At 34.4% G+C, this 26,839-nt stretch overlaps 1 protein-coding gene across 11 annotated transcripts in view; it reads right to left on the bottom strand.

The window, feature by feature from the left end:
* PSD3 (pleckstrin and Sec7 domain containing 3) overlaps window positions 1-26,839 on the bottom strand; it is a 765,972-nt gene that overhangs the window by 130,824 nt on the left and 608,309 nt on the right. Inside the window, exons 1-2 of one of the 11 annotated variants that reach the window (XM_074209087.1) lie at window positions 20,903-22,712; window positions 20,734-20,803 (exon numbers count right to left, since the gene is read on the bottom strand). The exons of the other annotated variants lie outside the window; for them this stretch is intronic. Of the exons in view, the coding sequence (XP_074065188.1) occupies window positions 20,734-20,763 (30 nt within the window). The 5' untranslated portion in view covers window positions 20,764-20,803; window positions 20,903-22,712. Of the gene's footprint in view, window positions 1-20,733; window positions 20,804-20,902; window positions 22,713-26,839 lie in introns of those variants that run through there. 11 annotated transcript variants of the gene reach the window in all.

Genomic DNA, 26,839 nt, shown 5'->3' with positions numbered 1-26,839 from the left:
CCTGGGACGTGGTAGATACTATATAAATATTGACTATCATCATCATCATCATCATCATCATTATTATTATTAACAGATAAACACAGTAGCTTCTTTTTTGTTGCAGTTTTGGTGCTCGTTAGACAGAAAGCATCGATTTCCTAAAGTTGGAAAGGCAATATGTTTTTATCTTGCTAAAACTGATTCCAAAGATACTACTTGTATTAATAGTCATTGAACTGTGGAATGGTCCTCTTAAATTTAGGGGTGATTTCAGTGGTGTAGGGTGATGTAATTCTTTCTTCCAATGCAGTTTGGTATATTATTAGCAGTTTAAAAATCTTAAGAGAGTAATTTAACATACACAGAGAGGTTAAATAACTTGCCCAGGGACACATAGCCATTGTAGTTCAGAGGTGGAACTTAAACCTAGGTCTTTCTGGTAAGTTATCTAACCACTTCAGCATCCTGCCTCTCATGGTTCTTTTAGAAGGGTACTTAAATGTAGATCCATGCATACAAAGACACAGATAGTTTTAAAAAATTGATACATCCATGGTTTTTGAAGGTCAAAGATTTTACTACATTTGCAATGTTGTTAATATATACATTATTACCAGATCAAAGCAAATAAATTATATTAGGGAAATGTTTTGTAACTATCATAATGAAAAGGGATCCTCATGAATAATTCAGGCCTTGTTTATTAATTAAAGAGCAAACTGTCAGGACAATAGGAATTGACTAAGAATCTTACTTGGATATCATTTAGTAGGAAGCTTCTGAAAATAAATGTGAAAATGGAAATGAGTGCAGTTAAATTTGCATTTAAAGACCAGAGAATAGATCCATTACACTTTAAATTAACTCAGCATAAAATTAGTAATCCTCAAGATTCACCTGCTCCCTATCTCCTGTTAATGCCATAAATTGTTTGCCTACTCATAAAGATGATTAAAAAAAGAAAGTAAAGAGTCACCTGCATTACACAGAAAGGGCAGAAGTATATTCTCCAAACCAATACAAAATTTATATTAATAAAAATAATAAACAACATGTCAATGTTATGGCTGCTAGAATCTATCTACAGTAGTAACACATAATTCCAACCAAACATTACAAGCAGAGGACAACTTTAAAATTTAACATTTGAAAGGCATCTGACAAAACAGAGAATATTTTGGCAACAATATTCTTTAGGAATAGAACTTGATAATGTTATTCAATATAATGTCTTTCATGTGTAATGATGAATCAATTAAATAAGCTATAAAGTCTTCGTGGTTAAAGCCAATCAAATATCTCAACTAGTTGCTTTTGTGACCATTTGCTAAACAGGCAGTTAAGGGCAGAAGCACAGTTTACAGTTAGAGAAAAATCCTAGAGTTACAGGACCATTCAGGAACAGTATAATAGGTCTGCAAGGGTATGAATTGAGGGAGATAGGGAGCTCCTTTAAGAATAAAGAGTAGAAATTTAGTGCTGTTGCAGCAATAACAAAATGAAAATGGAGCTGAAAGATATGGTTTGTATGGTTTAGATATTTGACCTTAGGCAAATCATTTAAAATTCTCTAGACCTCAAGTTTCCTCATCTGTAAAATGAAAATATTGAACTATAAGATAATTCTGAATATTAAATTGGGTGATACAGATAATTAGAGAAGAGGCTAATATTTGTGGGATTTGAGCAGGCTTTTAAGGATGAGTAAATCATGATTAGGCAGAGAAGCAATCTAAAAGGATAAAAAGCAGTATGTGGGTAGGAAGTAAGGGAGGGAAGGAGGGAGAGAGAATAGAATAGAATAGAATAGAATAGAATAGAATAGAATAGAATAGAATAGAATAGAATAGAATAGAATAGAATAGAATAATAGAATAGAATAAGGAATCAAAAAGGAAAATTATTGAAAGAAGAAAAGTTATGGTTATTAGTTTCCATTCTCTTTTTTTTCTTTTTAAGTTTATCTATTCTTACACAAAAGAAATGCTAAACCACACAATTGCAAAATCATATACACTCTTCAGACTCCCCCCTCCTCTTTTCCTTCTACTTTACTACCTAGAAAAATCTCCACCCACTGATCCCATTCCTTTCTTTAGCGATTGCCTAAATGAACCGATATTTGAGGAGGGGTGAAGCAATACTCTTTTTTTTTGATGCCCTTCTCCAGACTGATTTTTTTCTTCCTCATCAACAATCTTGCCCTTTCTTCTCTCCTCTGCCCAATTCATTTCTGGTTCCCCTTTAGTTGTCCTTTTCCATTAGAAAAAGTAGTCAGTTAATGTTTACATCTTATCATCTAAGAGCCTAAACCTATCTGTTCAGCTCCCTAACCTGTGAGTGCCTTCCCTTCCAAGGTTACCTTGTCTTTGAATTGTAGATGTCTTATGTAAATCTAACCCTGCATATACAGGACAGTACCACCCGCCCCACCACCACACACACCTTTAGAGTATAAACTCCTTAAGAAGAGGAGGCTTGCTTTTGTCTTTCTATCCCCAACACTTAGCACCTTTTAAGGGCTGAATAAATGCTCATTGACTGATTGATTCCATTGATCAAGGATATTTTCAGGTATGGCTCTTCAGCTCTATTCTATTTTTCAACCAGTCTTAGTTTTTCTTTATTCTAACTAAATTAGTTGTGACTGTAGCTGGGAACAAGACAACATTTTTAGGGCCTTCCCCATGACATTTCGTTGATATGGAATAGGACATGATGATATGGTGAAATTGGAAGTGCCTCCTGTGGGGACAGGACAATGCAAAGTGAACTGACTAAACTACTAAGTACTGGGTAGCTGAGACTAATTTACATTTCCAACCTCTTTTTATGTCTCACTTTTGATTGTTTCCCATCTGGATAATAAGATGCAATTTCAGTCAAGATAGAGAACAGTGATTGTATCTAGGACATCTAATGCCTCATTTCTATCCATCAACATGCTACTATGTTCCTCAATTTTCTGCCCCTCAGAAAGCATATTTTCTATGAAATATGTACATGGATTTCAGTTTCAGTGATCATTAAAATTCATTGTATTTCCTGTCTATCTGCTCCCTTCATCCTTTTGGAGGTGGGGGCAAAGTTCAGCATTGCTTTCCCCACTCTGGCTCCTCAAAATTAGGAAAAATGGAATATCAACTACCTAGCCCTAAAAAAACCTCTAAGATACAACCATCCTCTGGGTAAGTGATTCTGAGACACATATGCAGAGAAAGGTAGTCATTTCTTGAGGATTAAACTTTTACTGTTTTATCTGCCTCTGATATAAACTAGTTGTATTAATGTTAATATAATATTATCATTATATGTTATATATAAAATAATAAATAATATAATAAAATATCAAAATGTCATTATATGACTTTGGGCAAGTCACTTAAATTCCTAATACTATTTGCAACTTCTAAGTCTCTTAAGTTAAAGAGAAGGTGTAAACGTGCATTAATAGAGAGTTCCCCCATTTAAGATTTTAGTCACTAACCTAATAGTCCCCTATTCAATAAGTATTGTGTTAAGATTAAAAAGGGAAAAGATGAATACCTCAATGCATTAATGAGGTAAAATTCATTTTTATATTAATTTCTAGATGAATGGAAAAATTAACATTTTAAAATAACAATTATCTGCTTTGTAGTTTGAAGACAAGTATTTAAATTTCAAGTCTTTTAGCTAGTGTGTGATTCTGGATGTCAATTTTTCTCTGGACCTCGATTTTTCTTTAAAAAATTTCTAAAAAAAATTAATCGGCCTGGTAGACTTTTGATCCTGTAATCTGTCAAATAAGAGGCCTGAAAGAGATAAGATCCCTTCCAGTTCTAAATCTTGTGATTGAAGGAATTCTATGCACGTATTTGTAACCATAATCTAGGGGTATGCTGGTAAATGTTTAATACAATCAATGTTTACAAATGTTTAATACAATCTATACACAAAAAAAACAAAACAAAAAACAAAAAACCAGGGGTAGCTGGGTGACACAGTGGATAGAGCACTGGCCCTGGAGTCAAGAGAACTGAGTTCAAATGTGACCTCAGACAATTACTTAGCTGTGTGACTATGGGCAAGACACTTAACCCCATTGCCTTGCAAAAAACAAAACAAAAATCCAAGAAGAATCTATATCATTAACATTTTCTCCATCACTTATTTAAGTCTAGACAATCAGCAAAGCAATAATCAAACTCTGATTTATAGTGTTTAGTAATTTCTGAGGTGTAAATTAAAGCTAGGTAAGAAATGAGACAGAGAATGGCTTCTTTTACCTAGTAAGAAAAAAAAAATCAATCTGGAAGAAGAAGACCCTTAGCTTTCTGGGGCAAAATAGAAACAATTGCTATTTACATTCACTGCTATTGTTGGATAATCAAAGACAGCCAGAGTGATTTGGGATAAAGAGATAATAAGTGAAAATAAACAAGAGTTAACTGTCTCAGTTCTGTTTTTTACTGATAGAATAAGTAGGAAAGGGTGGGAGGGAAGGAAGTAGAGAAAGGAAGGGGAAGGAGCATTGTCTCATTCAAACAGGCCAGTTGGGTCCTTAGTGGGGCAGCTACTACTACTCACAGGTTGCTCAAACCAAAATTTTAACAATCCAGTTTAGTCAGAAGCTGGCTCCAGACCACTTCTGGTGAAAGCAATCTTTCGGATAACTTTCCTCTTGGATTTAGTTTCAAAGCCAACAGCTCAAATCAAAGCAACTCAATCTATATCACATTTAGAAAAATACAGAAGGGCATTGCCAGATAAGCCAATACTTTCTACATCTGTAATTTTATTTACTATAGATATTCCTTCTGCTGATACAGAACACAACCCCTCAATAACCCCTTATATGTCTTTAAGACTGCCAATGGAGATCCACATTTGAAGCTTTTCTAGCTTCTTATAGATTAAAGCTTATTATTGTCTTCTGGAATCCAGAGTCACCTGGGAGTCAGATAAAGCAATGGAGTAGACTTCATGGGACAGAAAGCTACCTGTTCATTAGCTTAGAACATCAAAGCTTGGAACACATTAGTTTTGAAAACTGGGGCAGTCAAATTTAATTCACTCAGTCCTCAATTAACATTTATCAAGTAAAGAATAGGTGACAGGCACTGGGTTAATCACTGGAGATATAAAAAGAGAAAAGACAGTTTCTGTCTCCCAGGATTTCATAATCTAATGGAGAATATACCACATAAACAAATATGTACAATTTAGTCAAATAAAGGATAAAGAGGAAAATAATTAAAAGAAAAACAGAAACCAGAATTAAGAGGAACTGGGGAAATTTTTCTATAGAAGATGGAATTTTAGTTGGAACTTGAAGTTAAAGAGGGCATGGAACAAGAAGGAATAGAGTCATAACAGAAAATACTTGGTAGAAAGTAAAATATAAGAAGACTGGGAAGTTTTAGGAAAGGACTAGGTTATGAAGGTCTATGAATGACAGACAATTTTATATTTGATATTGGAGGCAATGGGGAATTATTAAGAGTTTATTGACAGGGAGGGTGGGCGTATGATCTTTGGACCTGTCAGAAAAATCACTTTAGTGGTTGGAGGATGGTTTGAAGAGAGACAAATAGTCATGTACTTCATTAGAATGAGGGTCTGTAAGAATAAGAAAAGCCAATACTTGTCTATCTTCCATAAAGGACAATCAACCTATTAACATCATCTGTGCAATGGAGAGTTCTATCAAGTAAAAAAGGATCTTTCCCTCTTTTTTAGGGGATCCCAGAATTGTTCCATGATTTCATAAAAATCCTCTTTAGAGAAAAATTTAAGAGAAAGAAGAAATCCTCAAATTCAGTGGGCTGATTTACTTCTCCCTAGTTTGCCTAAGCTTTCACACTGTGGCTAGTGTACTTTCTCCTTTGCTAAAAATCCTAGGACTCTCTTATTTTCTAAAAGAAATAATTCGGAGTGAGTCTGAAGAGATATGTTAACACAAGATTGGATATACTTCTTTTCTCTTTTTTTAAAAATATGAATCCTGCAAAACTAGTGGATTGACTACATTTCTCTATCATTCTCTTAAACAAACACAAAGGATGCAGAGTAATGGGGGTATAAGAAGGCAAATAAGTCAATCTCCTTATAGATTGAGCACATAATTTGGGATTGTGTTAAACAGAAATTTCAATGATATAAATACAAAAAAAAATTTTTTTAATTATCTGGAACCATTCAATCTCACTTGAAAATGAAATTTCCTCATTTGAAAAAAAAGGGAATCAACTGAAAAAAGATGAAGAACTTAGCATGTGCCAAACATTGTGCTTACTAACAACTGAGAATATAAGAAAAGTTAAAAAGTCCCTGCCTTCAAGATGCAGCAACAATATATAAATAACTAGGTAGATATAAGAAATATAAAAAGTAGAGGGTAGGAAATTTCAGTAGGGAATGTCTATCACATGAGGAAGGGAAAAAATCAGACCAAGACCAGGAAAAAAATTTTGATTAAGGTAGGTTTGGAGTTGAGCTTTAAGGCAGAAACTGAAGGGTACAGATGAATGGGGCAGAGAATTTCAGACTTGGGGATAGTAAGGGATAAGACATTCCCCCAAGCAGTTTTTGAACTGGACTATCTTTTTATATGTTGCATTAATCACAATGACAGACATATATTAGAGGTTTAATAAATGTTTATTGACTAACAGACGACGGAATGGAGTGAACTGTGAAAAGAACAAGTAAGACAATAGATGTAGTTGGAATATAAGGGACTGGAAAGGCAGGAAGGGACCAGGTTATGAATATCTTTTAGTACAAAGGGCTTAATCTTGGAAGTAATAAGGACCCACAGGCATTACCTGAATGGAGAGGAGGAGGGCAGAGCTACTTTTGAGGAAAATCACTTGGTTTCTTACTGGAGGATGGTTTGGAGTGAGGAGATACCTAAGGCAAGAAGACCAGTCCATCTAAGAGATGATGAGAGTCTAAACAAGAGTGGTGAATGAATGGAGAAAAGTGGACATGCATAAGAAATTTTGTGAAAGTAGAAAGAAGAAGAAGGCAATAGATCAGATTTGTAGGCAGATTGAAAAATCTAGTATTATTTATTGAGTATACAATCCAGACCAACTGGAAGGATGATAACACAGCAGTAATAGAGAAGTTCCAAATAGGGAGGATTTCAGGGTAATTTTGTCTAAAATATTTATCTCTCAGGAGACTCAAATAGAAAAAATGCAAACACCGTGCATGGTAAACCTGAAATAAATGTGGTTATTTCTCCAACAGAATATAAATTTCTTAAAGGTAATATATTGCATATAGTAAAGCATTTGATGCTCTCTCATTTAAAGTGGATTGGATTGAATTGATTAACTCTTTTAATTAATTTAAATTTAAAATAATTTATGGTTTCTCTCTTCACACTGTAAACTACTCATTGAACTAAATCTTCATTTAGATTTTCTAATTTGATTTTCTAATCTAGGCAAAAAAAGGTTTGTAAAATGTATTTATTTGGGGATACAGGATTAGACATAAAAAAAACAATATTATAAGCAAACTAGAAGATCAAGGAGTAGTTTACCTGTCAGATCTATGGAAAGGGAAGCAGTTTATGACCAGGGAAGAGATGGAGAACATCACTAAAAAGAAAACTAGATGATTTCAATTACATTAAATTAAAAAGCATGGTAACCAAGATCAAAAGAAATGCAGTAAACTGGGCAACAATCTTTACAACTAGTATTTCTGACAAAGGACTCATTTCTAAAATATACAGACAACTGAGTCAAATTTTTAAAAAACAAGCCATTCCCCAATTGACAAATGGTCAAAGGATATGCAAAGGCAATTTACAGATGAGGAAATCAAAGTAATCTATAGTCATAGGAAAAATTGCTCTTAATCATTACCTATTAGAGATATGCAAATTAAAGCATCACTCAGGTACCACCTCATACCTATCAGATTGGCAAATATGACCCAGAAAGGACAATGATTAATGTTGGAAGGGATGCAGGAAATCTGGGACGCTAATACATTTTTGGTGGAGCTGTGAACTTATCCAGAATTGGAATTATGCCCAAAGGGCAACAAAAATATGCATACCCTTTGAACCAGCAATAGCACTACTGGGTCTACTATATCCTGAAGAGATGATGAAAGGGGTAAAAATACCACTTGTATAAAATTTTTCATAGCCCTGTTTGTGGTGGCAAAAAATTGAAAATCAAGTAAATGTCCTTCAATTGGGGAAATGGCTTAACAACCATGGTATTATGTATGTCATGAAACACTATTGTTCTATTAGAAACCAGAAGGGATGGGAATTTAGGGAAGCCTAGAAGGATTTGCATGAACTGATGTTGAGTGAGATGAACAGAACCAGAAAAACACTGTACACTCTAACAGCAACATGGAGGTGATGATCTACCTTGATGGACTTGCTCATTCCATCAGTGCAATAATCAGGGACAATTTGGGACTATCTGTGATAGAGAATACCATCTATATCTAGAAAAAGAATTATGGAGTTTGAACAAAGACGAAGGACTATTACCTTTAACTTAGGAAAAAAAGCTGAAACCCTATTATGTAATCTTGTTATCTCTTATACTTTATTTTTCTTCCTTAAGGATATTTCTCTCTCATCATATTCAATTTGGATCAATGTATACCATGGAAACAATGTAAAGACTGGCAAATTGCCTTCTGTGGGGGTTGGGGGGGGGGAAACAAGATGGGGGGGATGTAAAACTTAAAATGAATAAAATCTTTAAAAGGGAAAAGATGTATTTATTTGGAAATAACTTGTTAATAATATAAAATAAATGTAATTAGGGAGTTATTGTTAGATTATCAGCTTTGATTTATCCAATTTCCACACAACTGCCAAAATGGTACAGCTTAAGCACAGATCTAATCACATTACTCACTTCCTCAAAGGCTTCAATGCTCCCTATTGCCTTGATGATAAAATAGTAATTATTTTGTCTGGTGCATTAAATCTGTCACAATCTAGCTCCAACTATTTTCCAGAATGATGGTATATTTTGTATTCTAGCAAAAATGTTCCATTTGTTATGCCTCATACATATCCCTTTCTTTTTCATTATGCCTTTATATAGGTTTTCCACCATTGCTGGAATGTTCTCCTGCATTTTGAAATCCCTAGTTTCATTTAAAGTTCAGTTCAAGAGCCATCTGCTTTAAGCAGCTTTTCCTTTTTTTATTTTTTTTTATTTTAAGCCACTCCTAATTCAACTAGATGCTAGCTACTCCTTCCCCCAGACATTATCTCTCACTTTGTCTCCCAGAACATATATGAAAATACTTATTTACTCATTTGTGCACCAGGATCTGTGTAACAACAGAAAATGTTTCATTTTTTTTCATTATTTTTTTTGTGCTTAACAATCTAGTATAGTATCTGGAACTTAGCAGGTGCTAATGATTTTTTTTAATTTAACTGAAAATTTGAATTACTACATTAAATGAAATTTAATATTCTTCACTTGTACACACTTAACAAACCCTTACTTTTTTCATAACTATGCAACTGGCCATATAATAACCTAAATATGAAAAACCTTTAAAATTCCTTTTCTTTTAGTTATCTATTTTTCATGAAATTTGATTGATGAGTACTGGGGAATAGTTCTTTTGGGGGGGGGCAGGGTAGATAGTATGCTTTATTATAAATCATTCAGAGATGTCTTTGGTCACAGCATTGCTGAGAAAAGGTAAGTCATTAACAACTGATCACCCTTAAATATTACTGATACGTTGCATATTGTATATTTCCCACTGTATCTGCTCTTATGTCTTTCCAGGTTGTACTGAGAACATCCTGCTCAGAACTTTTTGGAGCAGAATAGCATTCACTGGGGAATATTTTTCAAACAAACAAGTAAAATTTAAGTGTCCTTTTCTATGCCAATTGTTATAACAAATTAAATAGCTCCAATCCAAATTGTTTCCAAATAGGCACACTCACTGAGCTTAATATACTTCTTAGCAAAATGTTTGAATTTGAATTAACAATTTTTCATTGTAAACATATCCTAAAAAATCAGGGTGAACATCAACCAAAATATAATCCAATCCAATCCAATATGAATGCTAGTTGTTATTATGGGAACTACAGAGAAATCTAAGCATGCATGATATGGTTCCTACTTAGATGGGGCTTACAAATATTTTTGCTTTAAACCATTTAAAATTTTTAGGTGATGTGGGGGAGGGATAAGAGATTAAGACCTTATAAGGAGGACTTTAATTCTTTGTAGTAGGCTGAGATATCTTTCGTGATTTTTTTATGTCTACTGAATTGTTCTAACATAAAATTCTTCTCAAAGTGAAAGGAAAGTTTTAAGATATTAAAATAAGTGGCCTTTAAAGGCCAGAAATCTGTTTTAAACATGCATTCAGGCCTCTCTGCAATTCCTAAAATATTCAATGCTTTGCCTATGGTTGATGCTTATCCTTAATTTTCTTCTTCCATTCCATTCATTCCATTTTTTTAAGGTTTTTTGCAAGGCAAATGGGGTTAAGTGGCTTGCCCAAGGCCACACAGCTAGGTAATCATTAAGTGTCTGACTCCAGGGCCAGTGCTCTATCCACTGCGCCACCTAGCCACCCCTCTTCCTTTTAAAAATACATGATAATATAAATCCCACTGCTTGCATTGGGAAGAATCAAGAAATTGTCTTGCTATTACATCCTCAACAAGGTCATCCACTTAGGGGACTACCTTTCAAAGCAGCTCTTTCATTTTTAAATATATTTACTCATTTGGACGTTTTTTCCTCATGTGGGTATGGCCTTCAAAGGTACAAATCACAACTTGTCCATATCATCTCACCCTCTGTAACTCTGGTTCCGTGTCTTAACATAAATCCTCCCACAAAGATTACCAACTAAGCATGTACGTTCTTGAATCATTTTTCTGGTGCCATAACTAGCTCACTTCCTTGGCTGGTTGGTGATATCCCTTCATGTGCCATCTCCTATGTTATTATCCATTTGTAAAATGTTGAACCCTACTCACTCCTCCTCCAGCCTCTACATTGCTCTTTGGGTGACCTATAAATTAAATGTAAATATTTTAGACTATCATATTGAATAATTCATAGCTATATAGTTTCAACAGAAAAATAAGTTAAAACAATGTGCCTTTGGTGCTGAAAAAAACTAAAAATACTTAAAAAGAATAGCAGTCCCTTTAAGGAAATCCAGATTGATTCTCTTCCTATTCAATTCCAAACCAAGGTAATTTTCCATGCACAGTATCAATATATCATATGTAGTAATGGACCATCTCTCATTGTGTAGACAGTAGGGATTCTCTTTGCACTTAATTTTTCCTATAAATACAAACTGAATTTCTGGGTGACTGTTTAACATTTATAGGAATTGATGCAATCAGTAAAACATAATTCACTAACAAGTCTGGAAGACCTCTTCCTCAATCTATATTAAGAATCTCTCTTCCATTTGGATTTTGCACTGAACATTCTCAATATTGGTAAAAAATGCCATTGGTGAAAAGATATCCTTGTTTTACAACTTGAAATGAATCATCAAAAGATCAAACTAGATTGTCTATTGCATCTTTAATGAATTCTATGATTACTATAAGGTCTATTTTGTTGGAGAAGAATGTCTAATACTGCAGCATTTTACAATAATGAATCAAAAGCTTTTCATAGTCAAATAAAAAGGACTATGGGATCATGTATCTTCTGAATCTTTTGATCAATTGTGTAAAAGTGAAGATGTAGCCAACTGTAGAATTTTTTTTCCTGTTTGCCTTGTTTCCTTCTCCTACCTTCTGCAAGAATTCACTACATCTGTGTTTTTATTATTTTCAAAGACTTTGTAGTAATATATTGAGAAAGTGAGTAAGTGGGATGGTGGATAGAGGATTGAACTTGGGAGTCAAAAAGATTTGAGTTTCAATGTGTGACCCTAGGCAACTCCCAACTTCTCTTTTCTTCATCTGTAAAAGGATGATAATAATCATACTTATCTTAGGAGATATGAGGATCAAATGAGCTAACACATGTAAATGGTTTCAAAATCTTAAGCCACTAATTATGTGTTAGCAATTGGTTTTTCTACTATTCATGTTTTAAGTGTTTTTATGTTTAATTAATCAATTATTTTAGTATTTGTGTCATTTTTATGCTCCTGTTTTCTCAACTGCTGTTTTAAAATAATAAAAATTATAAGATCACTTATCTAGAGCTGTATAGGACCCCAAAACAAAGGTTATGATTTTTTTTCAACTAATAACAGCTTTCCCACTTTTAGATATCTTGAGATTCAATTCTTCAATGCCCTCAAGTTTGTCACCTCTAGTATGGTCTTCCTTTGTGTATACTTGGTATAGTTCAGGTTCTCTTTATCTTTGTTGTCTATCATATACTAAAGTATTTCACACTTCCTCATGAAGCTCATTAGGGACAATGGTGTTGCAACCAAATATAATGATCTCATTGTCATATATATAGAGAAAACAGTTAACTAAAGAAACTTTGGCATGTATTTTCCATTTTAAATTAGTCATTCTTTCATTTTTAACTTTAAATATCATTGCATGTCACGGCTTAATAGTATTGCTCACTCAGTTGTCTATGAACTTGATTTTCTATCTACTCAATAAACTTAATCTTTCTCTTCTGTAATATTGTACAAATTAATAACTATCATATCCCAATGTTTGGCAAGAAAATCAAATATTTGTTGGTTTAGGTGGAGAGTAGGCTTTTTTTCAACTCATGATGATTTATACTGATTAATTTTCCTTAGGAGGAGATGGTTTATGTTGATACCTATTCTTTTATCACTTTTTTCTTTAACACTCTTGTCGAGAAAAAAAGAAATTTAACTTTGGGAGAATTATGTAGTTCTTAAAGAAGGTATTCAAGCTCTATAGGCTTGAGGCTTGCTGTATATCATACTATATTACATATTTAATTTTTTTCATATTCCAGAGCCATTTTTCAACATTTTCTACCATTACCCAACTTAATATCTATTTTTGCAGTGAAGCCACCAAGCTTTAAAACATACACTGAGTCAAATTTGTTATGTTTTATTGAGTTCTTAAATAACATTCATCCATTAATCACTTTCTGGGTGTTCTTCACTAGAGTCTTTTTACTGTAATCATTAGCAATCAGTTGAACAGTTCCTGCCTTTTTCTATTGAATATATGGATATAACAGAAGGGATCAAAAAGTGAAACGTCTAGTTAGACAAAATACAGTTTGATTTCTCTGCCTCAATGGAAATAAAGGCAGGTAGAAAGCATATAATGGGAAACAGAATAGAAAAAGAAAGGGACTAATGTGGGAGGCTTCTGAGTACTTGGCAGTAATTCAGTTGATTGAGGTAATAAGATCTCTTGAAATTTCAAATTAATTCTACTGAATGCAACTGAATTCTCCTAATTAAATAAAACATCTATCTCTAGAGTTACTAATCAGCTTTTAATCAAGGGGTTCTTAAAGTGTATGTAGCTTGAGTGAGACAGACAGACACCCTATGGTCATTCAGTGAAATCTATAGACCCCTACTTAATAATTTAAAAAAAAGTTCTTTGAAATTATTATTAAAATAGTTTTTTAAAACCAGTTTATAAACTCTAGGTTAAGAATCTCTGTTGTCAAATCTCATTGCTTTTCTCAGGCCTCAATCTTTTTTACTTCTGCACATTTGTTAGCATTGACCACCCTCTTCTCTAGATACTCTCTCTCTTATTGAGGGTTTGCAGCAGAATAGTTTCCTGTTCCCTCTTTGATCCTTTCCTACTTAGACACTGCTTCTCAGGCTCCTTTAGACTATGAGCTCCTTTAGAGTAGGGATTTTTTGTGCGTGTGCCTTCATAACTCCAGTACTTAACACAATTTCTTGAATAAGACTGACAAGATGAATCATTTGAGATGAAGCAGACTAGGCCACCACTAGGTCTTCTTGCCCTTTGTCTTGCCAATGGACTTCAATGACTCTGGAGGAGAGAGTGAACTGATGACTTTGTGTGGTTATACACCACTCAAATCCAATTCACTCACAAGGCAAGACATCACCCTCAAGATGTCACTGGTACTCTTGGAAAAGGAAGAAGCACCACCACCACCACAACAACAAGATGAATCATCATCTTCTCTTTCTGTTCATAAGTATGCCCCAAAGGTTCTGTTTTGGGTCATTCTTCTTTTCTCTCTTTATACTCTCACTTCACTTCATCAGTTTCCACAGGTTCAAGTATAATCTCTATGTAGATGATTCCCAGATCAAAATGAACAGCTCCTAGCTTTTTCCTGAGTTCTATTTTCACATCACCAATAGCCTATTAGACATTTCCATTTAAATATCCTAAACACAAATCAAATTCATTCTGTCCAAAACAGAACTCATCTCACCCTTCACAAAATTCCTCACTTGTCTATTTCTTTTATAAAAATTTATTGTTAAATTATAAAATAAAACAATTATTTTCATTACATAATAGAATAACAAAGATAATTACACATGAAAATGCCAAGTCTATTATGTATAACATGCTATTCCTTTTAAATAGCTTATGTAAATTCTTTATTCCCCATTTATCTTCCCTTCCTCATCCACCTATATCCTTCTAGTCCCCCGCAACTTGCAATCTTAGAAATATTCTCAGCTCCTAGCTCACTTTCACCTCACATATATAAATACTCCAATATCAGGTCTTGTTGATCTTCCTTTTCTTTATTTCATACATATATCATATTCTCTCCATTTATATCACAATCATTCTAGTTCAGACTTTCATCATTTGGACTCTTGGAAAAAAACCCTCCTAATTAGTCTCCCTGTCTCCCTGCCTACTATCTGTCTGTCTGTCTCATAAGCCATCCTCACACAGTTGCCTAAATGTCACATATCTAATCCATAACTTTGACTATACCTTGGGGCTTTCCTATTGCCTCTAGGATAAAACCCAAGCTCCACAATTTGGCATTCAAATCCCTTCATAATCAGACTCTACTCTATCCTGGAAGATCATGACCCCCTTCCATCTCTACATGCACTCTACAATCTCGGCAAACTGTCTACCTACTAGTACTCAAACTTTTCACTTTTCTTAATTCATGCTGAAATGCAGTCCCTCCTCAGCTCTGTCTCTTACAACCCCTAACTTCTTTCAAAGTTTTGCTCCCATTATCTTCCTTATTCCTCCCTTCCCTCTCCACCATGAGAAATGATCTTCTGGCTATATTGCATAAATTTTAAATATATTTATATTGCTTCATCCAAAAGAACCCAAGGTCTTTGAGGGCAGAAATGGTCTTTATATCTCCATGGGTCCTGGCATAGCACCTTACAGAGAGGAAGCCTTTAATAAATATTAGCTGTTTGTTTGCTTGATTAATAAACCCAAACACTTGAGGGATCACTGCTTTCTAAGTGCTTACTAATGATCCTGTTAATAACATGTTGTTAGAGAGGGAAAGTGAAACACTGTTGTATATAGTAGGGGGAAAATGCCTTATTTCTCTTTTTTAAAAAATTACTTTTGACCATTTCAAATCTTTATTTTTTCTATTTACTTAAGGCATTAGGGTTAAGTGACTTGCCCAAGGTCATTACTAGTATCTGGGGCTAGATTTGAATTCAGGTCCCCTGACTCCAGGTCCAGTTCTCCATCCAGTGCGCCACTTAGCTGCCCTGACTATTACAAATCTTACAGTACACATAGCTTATTCTGTTGTTTAAAAGTAACTGATGATGATTGGGCACTATTCTGACACCTGGTAAAGGGCAACTATATGTCCATTTATCAACTCCTCATTTTACTTGATTTTCAGATTCCTGTTAACCAATTCTTTTTAGCCTGGTTCACATCAGGAGTCTTGAGTTTGGTTACAGAGAACTCTAGACAATATAAATAAAATTAACACAATCCTTCAAAGCTCCATGATTCCGTTTCACTGTGCAAAACTGAGAAATAAAAGAAAAATTAAAAGTCTTGGGATTTTCCAAAAGTTATATGCTATTTTCTGTTTTGTCTGATATTTTCATCTTCTTATCTCCAGTCCTAAAACTATTTTCTTAAATAGATTTTCATAAAATTATCTTATAAATTTACTTCTTTGCCTTTAAAAGTTTCAATCTTCCCAATAAAAGAATGCAATTTTTTTGAGGGCAAAGATAATTTAATTTTTTGTCTTTGTACCTCTAGCTCCTAGCATAGTATTAGGGAGTTGATAGCCATTAAATTGAAATGCCCACAAATATGGCTCCATATTCCCTTATTATCTACTGCTCTTGGTCTCCTTTATTAAATGGGATAACAGCATTTGAGTAACATATCATCAGGGTAAAATTAACCCTATTAAACAGGTTTTTATTTAGGAGTAACCTAAATTAAACTTTTAAAAAACAAACATACACCAAGGTCTAACAAAAAATATTGTGCTATGGAGGAAACACTCAAGGGTCAGACAATATATGAACTTATTTCTACCTACATCCTGTTCCAATTGTACAGGGACTAGTTCTTATACAAACCAAATAATGAAATACAGAGCGATATAATGTAATAATTTTGATAGCTAGGAAACAAAAAGATGCAGTTAATCTCAACTCCATTTTATTCTATCTCACCTAAGATTCTCTTTTAAAGCATATCTTGGTACACAAATGTCAACTCAATTTACCTGGAGCTGTACCCTAATTCTTATTTTCATTACTTCTTGATTCTTTTCTGTATTCATTAATATTTCTATTTTTTTCTTGTCCAAATAGGTTCCCTAAAGTGAATTCCCCAAGTAAATAATTCTATTATACATTAAAAGAAATGTCAAAATACTCCAGTTACTGCACATGTGTATGTTCCCCTGCTAACTAGATTATAATTCATCACTGTTTTAGAGTCCCTTACAACTGTTGAGAATCAGTGTTCACATCATGGACTCTGTGAGTTAAATAAAGTAATAACTTAAGTTACTCTCATAACTCAAGGAACAATGGAGGTAAAATTTCAAACATTCTAGTAAATGACACAGACAGTATCTTTTAAAATGCCTGAAAAAAAGGGAATTCTATTTGATGATTATAGGCATTTATATCAATGTAAATAGTTGAAATTTTTTTATTATAAATGGCCAATAAAACTGGCTCAACTGTGATCTCTGACATTTAAACAGAAGGCCAGGCTATTTTACCATTATTTTACTGCACTAGACAGACAGAAGGTAAACCAAATTGATTATTTTAAATGGATGCATCTAGGGTGATACAGGTGGCCAAAACAGGTACTATATCACATCTGCTTCCATGTAAGAAACATTACATTACATTTATATTGTAGCTTTACACTTAGGAAGCTATAAAAATCTCATTTGGTCTTCAGAAGGCTAAGGGGGTCATTCAGACATTACTCCTAAAAGAAGAAACAGAGACTCAGGGAGTTAAGTTACTTGGCTCAAACCACAAGGTAGAATTCAAGACACAAACCCATTCAATTCAAACTTCAAATCCACCTTACTCTCCATTATTTGCTGTTTTTCTCAACCCACAAAAGAATGCACCTCTATGATAAAAAATCTCTCACATGTCAACTCCTGATGAGAGCAACAAAAGAAAAATAAGTTAGATAAATTGGCCACAGACAAGGAAGATAATTCAAATTTTATGACATTCATGTGAAACAAATTTTCTTTCAACAATTTTGCAAAATATTAACATCAATTAATAGCCAGTGCTTGCAACCACAGCACAAATTGCAGACTGATCAGCCACAAAACACACCCCCCACACACACACACACACACGAGAGGGTTCGAAGTATCCTTTAAGCACTAAGTTACTAATAGTTTCTCTGCCCTTCTAAATACTCCTACTCTTCTTATATCAAAGTATTCCAATGTATTCATTTACTCATTAAACATTTCCAGAATGCATACTATGAACATGAGAAGAATTAGGAGATATTCACAGAATCTGTTACAAGGAACTTTAAAAACCATTAATTTAGTCTAATCCCTTCCAAAGAAAAATTATTTCTAACAAAAGTGATCCCCTAGCTTTCATAAAAATACTCAAATCAGAGGGAAACTATAGTAGTCTATTTTACTTTTGAAGAGCTCTAATTATCAAGAAGTTTTTCCTTCTATCATGGCTGTTGCTTCTCTGAAACTTCCTCCCATTGCTTCTGTCCTGCTATCTGGATTCAAGAAGTCTTTCTTCCAAAAGACAGCCCTCCAAATACTCAAATATAGTTATGTACAACAAACCCCAAGTTATTTATTCTTCAGGACAAACATCACCAGTTCCTTCAACCTAGCCTTGTACAGTCTCAGTCTCAAGGCCCTGGATTATCCTATATATCCTACTATCCTATATCCTATCTCTGAATACTCTCCACCTGCTGAAGTTTTTTTTTACCCTCATTTGATTGGACCAGCTAACAGTTATTTTTCTTTATCTCCTCCCCATTTTTCTTTATCTCTCCCTAAACTATTTGAGAAGGACATCTAGAATAAGTGCCTCCATTTCTCATCTCACTCTCTTCTAATTTCACCCTCTACAATCTCATCATTTGATTGAACTCAGTCTCCAAAGTTGTCAATGATCTCTTAACTGTCAAATCTCTCTCATTCCGTCTCTCTTCTCTCTGTGTGTGTGTGTGTGTGTGTGTGTGTGTGTGTGTGTGTGTCTGTCTGTCTGTCTGTCTGTCTGTCGCTTTCTCTCTCCAAGTTCAATTCAAACAGAACTTAAAAGCACAGATCATAAATTCTAGTGACTTTCCTGGTACTTCCAGAATCAGATATAAACTCCCATATTTGGCTTTAAACCTTTTTACTCCCCTCAACACTTAAAATCCAACCTTCTAGCCCTGCTTATCTCAATCTCCCTTCAGTGGTTATCCACCCCCATGTCTAGAACATTCCCCCTCATTTCTATCCCTTGGCTTCCTTCAAGTCTCAATTCAAATTCCACCAAATAAGCAGCTTTTTCCAAATCCTATCCCCTTTACCCCACTGCTAATGCCTTCCCTTTGAGAATCCTTTCAATTTAGGGGCAATATATCATACATGCACACTGTCATTTGCCAAGTAACCTCATTGAAAGCAGAGATCATTTACACTTTTCTTTGAATTCCCAGAGTTTAGAGAAGTGTCTGGAATATTTAGAAATGCTTGCTGACTATGTAAATGAACCTAAAAGTAGTTCCCAGACCTGACGGCTATGTCCCATGATGAAAATGGCATTTGAACTAGACTATAAAGGATAAGCGATGTCAGGAAAGGTGGAGCTAGAATTCTAATTTTTACAATAGTATGAATGAAATTTAATATTGTCAGAAAATCATTAGACATTTCCATTTCTAAATGATTTTGTAATATGTTGGATCAGGAAACCTGGTTAAGATAAAATTTAAAATGCACAATAATTATAAGAAAAGATATATTATCAGTTGATTGGAGCAGGATTGAAAAGAGCCGTGAATGCAAAAATTACGTTATTTGAACTTGACTATATGGCGAACAGGATTACAATAAAAATTTTTGAGCAAAGAGAAACAAAATTAAATTTATCATTAAAGAAGTCACTGGTGAGGGCCACTGTTCAAATAACAGCAATGAAAGCCAGATTGAAGATAGAGTGGATCATCCTAAACTGTGGCATTAAGCATAGGTTAAAAGAACAGGAGAGAAGGTTTGAGGGAAAATTGTTTTAGGGTAAAGGAGACCTGTCATATTTGCTGACAAACATAAAGAGTCAGTGGAGATAGAAAGGTTAAAATATTCTTTCTAGAGGGAGGTAATTATCAATGGAGAAAGATCCTAAGAGGAAGGGGAAAGGGATAGAACCAAACGCCATCAATAGGTCAAGGAAGTCTAATTATTTGTAAAGGAGAAGATATTGTGTTTCATTCCTTTAATGCTTTAATGAGTTGAGGCTGTCATTTCCTGAGTTACTTGTTAGAAAGGCAAAAGACTTTCAGGTTCTATAGGTCAAGATCATGCAAATGAATTGAATGTATATTAAAAACAAGAACAGACTAGGTAGGGCAGTGAATAGAGTACTGGCCCTGGAGTCAGGAATACCTGGGTTCAAATCCAGTCTCAGACACTGAATAATTACCTAGCTGTGTGGCCTTGGGCAAGCCATTTAACCCCGTTTGCCTTGCAAAAAAAAAAAAACCCTAAAAAAAAAAACAACTGGCATGCATATAATTTTTTATAAAAGCCTAAATGACCAATAAAATGATTAAGTCATTTTCTATAAATGAATCTGTGTTTTTACAATCACACCACTGTTTCAAAATCAACTTCAGGAGGACTTAACTTTCCAGTAAACTTCAAGTATTTAACAATCTGAGAATTTTATATGATAAAAAAATGAGATGTTACTATTTTTAGAAAGATTTTAGCCAATAGATGAAAAGTTCCCAAGAAATGTATTTGGAAACAACAAAAAAAACCAAACATACACACAACCTGTTTGAAATCATAATGATCTTGATAATATAAATTCAAAGCCCCAGCTCTGAGACCTTGGGCAAATTACATTCCCTTTTCACTACTCAGTTTTCCCTTCTTTTGAATGAAAAAGTTTAAGTAGATACTTTTAAAAACCTTTTAAGTTTTAACATTCCATGAAATTTGCAATATGGGCTATAAGAACCCACTACAAATTACTGTCAAGGAAAACAGGTATAGAGGTTTTAAGAGAGAAACAGAAATGTGAAGGATAAGACTATTTTAAACATAACTGATGATCTAAAATCAAAGATACAATAATTACCAGGTAATAAATGATTGAGGATTTGTCCATGTTGTCCAGTGGCTCATTCTGTCCACATCAGTATGGACAACTAAATAAAACAATTTTCAAAAGTTTAATAATGAGGACAAACAACAGTACACTCATCCCCATAGTGTTTAACCACAATTAAAGATCAGTTCCATACTACCTTCCTAATCAAAGATGAGTGGAAGGAGCCAGGTGGAAGGATCTTGGGAAGTAGCGTGGTGGACTCTCTTGCCCCAGAACCAACACAGTCCACAGTTTCCTTGGTTACTTATACCTCTCTAGAAGTTCCAGAATGTTCATCTCAAATTACATCACTAAACTCTGATCTCTTTCCATTGTCTAGGAAATGCTATCATTTTTTTTTCTTTACTGCCCTAATGCTTTTCAGGATTCCATGTCCTTTTTGGATTTTTGGACTCTGAGGAGAATGATATTATAAACTGATGTGTCCAAAATAATGATGACAATAACCTGGATTCAGATCATTCTTTTTCAGTTCAGGAACTGAATACATTTTCAAGCAGCTACTTTGAGAATATAGGGTTTTTTAAGTATAAAGCATTCTTCTCCAGGATGGAAAACTAAAATACCTTGTAGGTATTTTAAAGACATGGAGTTAAAAAGAAAACATATTAATTAATCCATTACTCAATTTTTGGTGAATGACAGACATTTGGAGGTAGGAGTGGGATGGAGGATGATCAAAGTAAAGTTTAATTAAGTTCAAACAAAGATCAACACAGGTTCTTCAAGTTTCTCCCCTAATGAATGGTTAGATGGATGCTGAAGAAATGCCTCTTTACCAAAGTTCATATTCATTCAAATCAAGAAAAACCATACATTATTTTATCATTTACAATTTCAACACATGCCCACACACACACAAAATTAGGCAGTTATAAGGGTTCTAGCAAGACAGGCTGAGCAAGTGAAGTAAGTTGCTACCCACAGCGATGACCTAAGATATCAAAATGTTCTTTCCTCCCAGGCAGCATTCAACATTTATTGAGAAGAAATACAACAAGGAATAATATCATGGCACAATGTACAAGGCTCTAGAGATGCAAAGATGAAATAATTTCCAGTCCTCCAAGAACTTGCAATCTAAGGGCATGTACATCAATCAACAAAAGAGAAAAAGTGATGAGGACAAAGGAGACGTGCATGAAAAATGTAAGGAGGGAGAGAACCTGTGTACATAGGGGATCAGAGAAGACATGTAAGTAGATAAAAGGGAGATAGGCTTTGGAGATATGCAAAAACTGTGCTGCTCTTAGCCCTGGGAATGCCAGTACAAATTCATGGTGGCAGGAGAAGGCAGAAACTGCTGGTGGTCCACTTTGGTTAGAATACAAAGAGCATGAAAGACTGTGATGGGAAGATGGAGCTGAAAAACTAAACTGGTATCAGATTACGGAAGGTCTCTAGTTTTCAGAGTAAGGAGATTTTTTTTGGTTGCTTTATATGGCAGGCAATGGTGAACCAATAAAAGATTATTTTTTTTTAAAAAAACAATAATTCAGAAAAAGATTTTATCAGTTATGTAAAGAAATAAAGAAAATCAAGGTTATAAAGTCAAAAATGTAATGAGAAACACAAAACTTGGAAGCTGGTGGATTCAATTCAAATTCCAACTCAAGAGTACTGCCTGTGTCAACTTGGACAAGTCACTTCTATTCTCTCATGCCTCAATTTCCACATCTGCAAAATCTAGGATTCTTTTCTAAAGTTCCTAACCAATGAAACTATCTCTAGACCACAGGAAAGGAGTCTTGTTATTCAGATATACCAGAGTAAATTGGTCTGATAAGAATCACTGACTATTAGCTTTCCTCTGGTCCATCTTTTTACAATGGGAAACTAATTTGCTTTTCCTAGTTAATGAGGCCTCCACCAATGAGAAAAATGTGTTTACTAAGCTTAGAACAGACTGGTTCTGGCTTGTTTTCAAGTTAAAAATAAACAAGAGATAGCACAAAATATTTTTAATTGTAGCTATGAAATCAATCTCTAAATATTACAAAGCTAAATATTTGAAAACCAAGTTGGAGATACAGTTTCATGTATGTAGAAAATGCATAGTCATAACCCCTCCTTGTCCCCAGTTCTATTCTTTCTCTGTAAAATAAGGGAGGTGATGAAGTCCTACTCCAGGGTTATCAAAGCCTTAAAACCACCCACCAGAACTACAGGTTCCAGTAGAGCTTTGTAATGACTTCTTCTGGCTGCCTTTGTGTATAGATTTGACTCCCAGTAGGAGAAGTGATTAACATTTACTGAACAATAACAAGAGAAACATAGCCAGCATAACCTACAAAGATTAGAGAGAGAGAAAAGAGTTGAGAGGGTTGTTCACACTAAGTATCCTACATCATTCCAGCTCCTTTTTCCAAAGTAAAATTAGACTCAAAGTCTAGGTGGAAAGCCTTTCTCTTAATAGTTTTTATGACCTTGGGCCAGTCACTTAAACCATTTCATTAAGCCTAGTGCATTTTCTCACCTGTAAAATGGGAATAATAATCTTTGTGATACTGATCAGGACTGACATAAGGCTCAAATAAAAGTCATCTAGAAAGTGCTTTGGAAACTTTAAAGTAATATATAATCAGGTTCTTTTGTTTGTTTGTTTTACAAAGGTCCTGCAAAGTACTGTGGAGAGTTACAGAGAAGAAAAAGATATGGTCCCTTGCCCTCAAAGAGTTTACTAAAATAGTCAAAATGTAAGCCTACAGCCCAGGTAATCAATCTCTATCAAAGATTAAAAGTTTTTCACTCATCTGCCCAATGAATTTTCCATGAACTTTTCTTGTGAAATGCTTTTCCCAGGCTGTCCCTCAAGCTTGGATCTCTCTCCTTTTTCATCTCTGCCTTCTGACTTTCCCTTTTTTTTCACATCTCACTAAGATCTTACCTTCTGCAATAATCATTTCCCAGATCTCCAGTCTGTTAAGGAGATCTCTTGAGATGACCTCCAAATTATCCTATAGATTTTATTTGTAGGTAGTTGCTTAGCAATTGACTTCCTCCCCCCCCAGACAGTAATCTCTTCAATAGAAAGGATTAGTGTTTTTTGCCTCTTTGTATACTCATGTTTAGCAGTGTGACTGGCATATAGCAGGTATTAATAAATACTAATTGAATTAAATTTTCTGAGATTTTATGTAGAATTAAGCTGCTTCATTGAACAAGTTCCCCAAAACAAATAAAGCAGACTAATAAAAAAAGAGCTGCTATAAGTGGAAAAAGTACTGAACAGGAGACAGGGGGTCTGGACCCATATAACATTAATTTGATCTGTGACCATAGGAACACCATTTTTCCTCTGTGAAACTCAGAAAATGAGGGATATGGATTAGGAAATACATGAAGTCCTTTCATACCCTAAAATTACATTTCAGAATGAAATGAAGGCTTTCATCACAGTTCTTTGTGTCTGCACAACCCTAAATTCTAGAATTTTACTCTTTAAGAAACTGCTTCCAATATTTAATTAAAGTCAATGGAAGAAGGCTAAGCATATACTTGATGGTCTACACTGCCACCTCATGGCCAAAGCATGCTGATCAATTTGCTCCAAGATTAGGGAATTGCCAGGCTAAAATCAGATTGAATAAATCTTTTTAGTTGTCTGCTTTTCTTTCCCATCAACTTTAATATTCTACCAAAATGTGTATTCTGTCCATCTTGTGCTTTACAATTATACATAACCAGTTTCAAAGGAAAACCAAAAGGGAAGAAACTAACTTTTTTTTTAAAGAAAAAGATTCTAATATACCTAAAAGCAAATTCCTTGTGGAAGATTAAGTAAATTAAGATGAAGATATTGAATTTTAATAGGCTAACTCATCATATTAAATCAGAGAGCCTCTGCTAATGTGAAATTTCAAATGCCTGTTTAAAAATCATCAGATCAAGTCAGGTTCTTCAGGCATTTCATTTAAAATGTAGAGAAAAATATGCCTAAGCTTTTGCAATATCAGAAGAAGAAATTGTATTTTGCTTTTATTTAATTAAAATTTTTTAAAAATTCTTAATTTACACAGCAATTTTTTTAATCTAGGAAATGATGACTAGTGAGGTAGTTACTAGGCAGGTGAAACATCAGAATATTTTTAAGCTAAGAATTTCTGAAAAATTCCTTTTATCAAGTCACTAAGCCTCTTCTAAACAATATGCCCAGACAAGAGGATAATACTGTTATTTTTATTCTATATAGAGTCAAACTGAGACCCAGAGAAATCAAATTAAATAGCCAGTTACACATAAAGAATTAATGATAACCCCTTGAGAAACAACTAAGGATTTCCTCTGACCATTGAGAAGTATTTCTATGCTTGGAAAAGAATAAGGTTAGACAAAATCAAATAGGTCATTTACTAAGATTAACAAGACCAAATTTTTTTTAAAGTTTTTGCAAGGCAATGGGGTTAAGTGACTTGCCCAAGGCCACACAGCTAGGTAATTATTAAATGTCTGGGGCCAGATGTGATTTCAGGTACTCCTGACTCCAGGGCCGGTGCTCTATCCACTGCGCCACCTAGCCGCCTCCATAAGACCAAATTCTTAACTGTCTTTTCAGGTGCTGATAGGTATCAATGACTGTCACAAAATATTGGGAAAGAATGCTAGACTTTGAATCAGTGGACCTGAGTTCAAATCCAAGTACTTGTCGCCTCCTGCTGCCCTCTGTGACCTTGGGTAAGTCACGTTAAACTCATTCCAGTCCACATTTTCTTCACCTACGAAACAAGAATCTTTGACAAGAAGAATCTAAATTCTAGATCTAAATTTGGAATTCTATTAATTAGAATTATAAACATTTGCAAATGTCAGTATGACTAAATGTGCATAAGACTATGTATGGTTATGTCTTTTAAAGTAATACAGTTCTTTTGAAATTTTAGAATAAACTGGCTAGAGCAAGATTTTGGCTTATCTTTGATTTTCTATGTAATGTACTTTTTCCCCTCCAAGTAATCTTTATTTAAGAGAATCAATTATCATATTTAAAATATGGCTTATAAAAATATGGCTTATGAATTATTTTTTGAAATAGGAACTCAAAGATACACTCAAGCCCCATGTGATATATATATATATATATATATATATATACTTATATAGATAGATATATATATATATATATATACATGTGTGTATATATGTTTCACATCATGTATATCATGGTATCAGCCTAAGGAATCACCCTTTAACCTTGTTCGCTTGTTTAAAAATTGGCATTATAATCTAAAAAAACAAGAGTGTCGACTTCTATTTTATATACCACTCTAAGGTACATTGTACTTTACAACCAACCAAAAAAGGCCATGGAGGTGGGGGTGGAGGTGTGGAAGCAGATTAATTAAATTATTTCATGTGAGCATCTCTGCAGGAACAGAACACAGGGCACACCCTCTGCAAATCCCAAACACAAGTTAAAACACTGCCTATGCAATTAAGGATTCCAAAAGAAGGGAAATGAAATGCTGGGAAGGTACTACCTGCATGAAAAAATACAACCAATCCCCAATGATCCCAGCATTGACTAGCATTTTAAGAACAGCCTGTTTACTGCTACCACCACTGGGGTACCACCCTTCCTTCCTCCCTCCTTGTTTCCCACTCCTTCCCCTTCCCCTAGTTTAATATGTCACCAGGGTGCATCATGGTGGGAGAGGGTAGTCATGACAGCCCATGGAGTCTCCTAAAACAGTGTCTATAGAAACACTCATATAGAATGCCATGCAAACATACATGACTATGAAGATGTATATTATTCACTAAAATGAGCAAGTGAGGCTTGGGGCTACATGTGAACACTAATCTTGGCCTTAGCAATTTATGTGCCATTGTCTAAAGGGGAGGAAGAAAAGAGATATATTCTTATATATTCACACCTCTATATACACACAAACCTTTCTTGTCACTTATTTCTTTTAAAACTAAACTCAGTGTTCTAAATATCCTTGAAAGGGGTTGGGGAGGGGGTGGAAGAGGAGAAAACTCTCAGAAGGACCGCAGTCTAGCAACAGAATGTGTGTGTGTGTGTGTGTGTGTGTGTGTGCATGCGCGCACGCATGTGTTTGTGTCTTAGTAT

This window comes from Macrotis lagotis, chromosome 1, assembly GCF_037893015.1.
Source record: "Macrotis lagotis isolate mMagLag1 chromosome 1, bilby.v1.9.chrom.fasta, whole genome shotgun sequence".
NCBI classification, from domain to species: Eukaryota; Metazoa; Chordata; class Mammalia; order Peramelemorphia; family Peramelidae; genus Macrotis; species Macrotis lagotis.
Note: the sequence above shows the minus strand (reverse complement) of the source record. Positions and strands in the feature narration are given on the sequence as shown.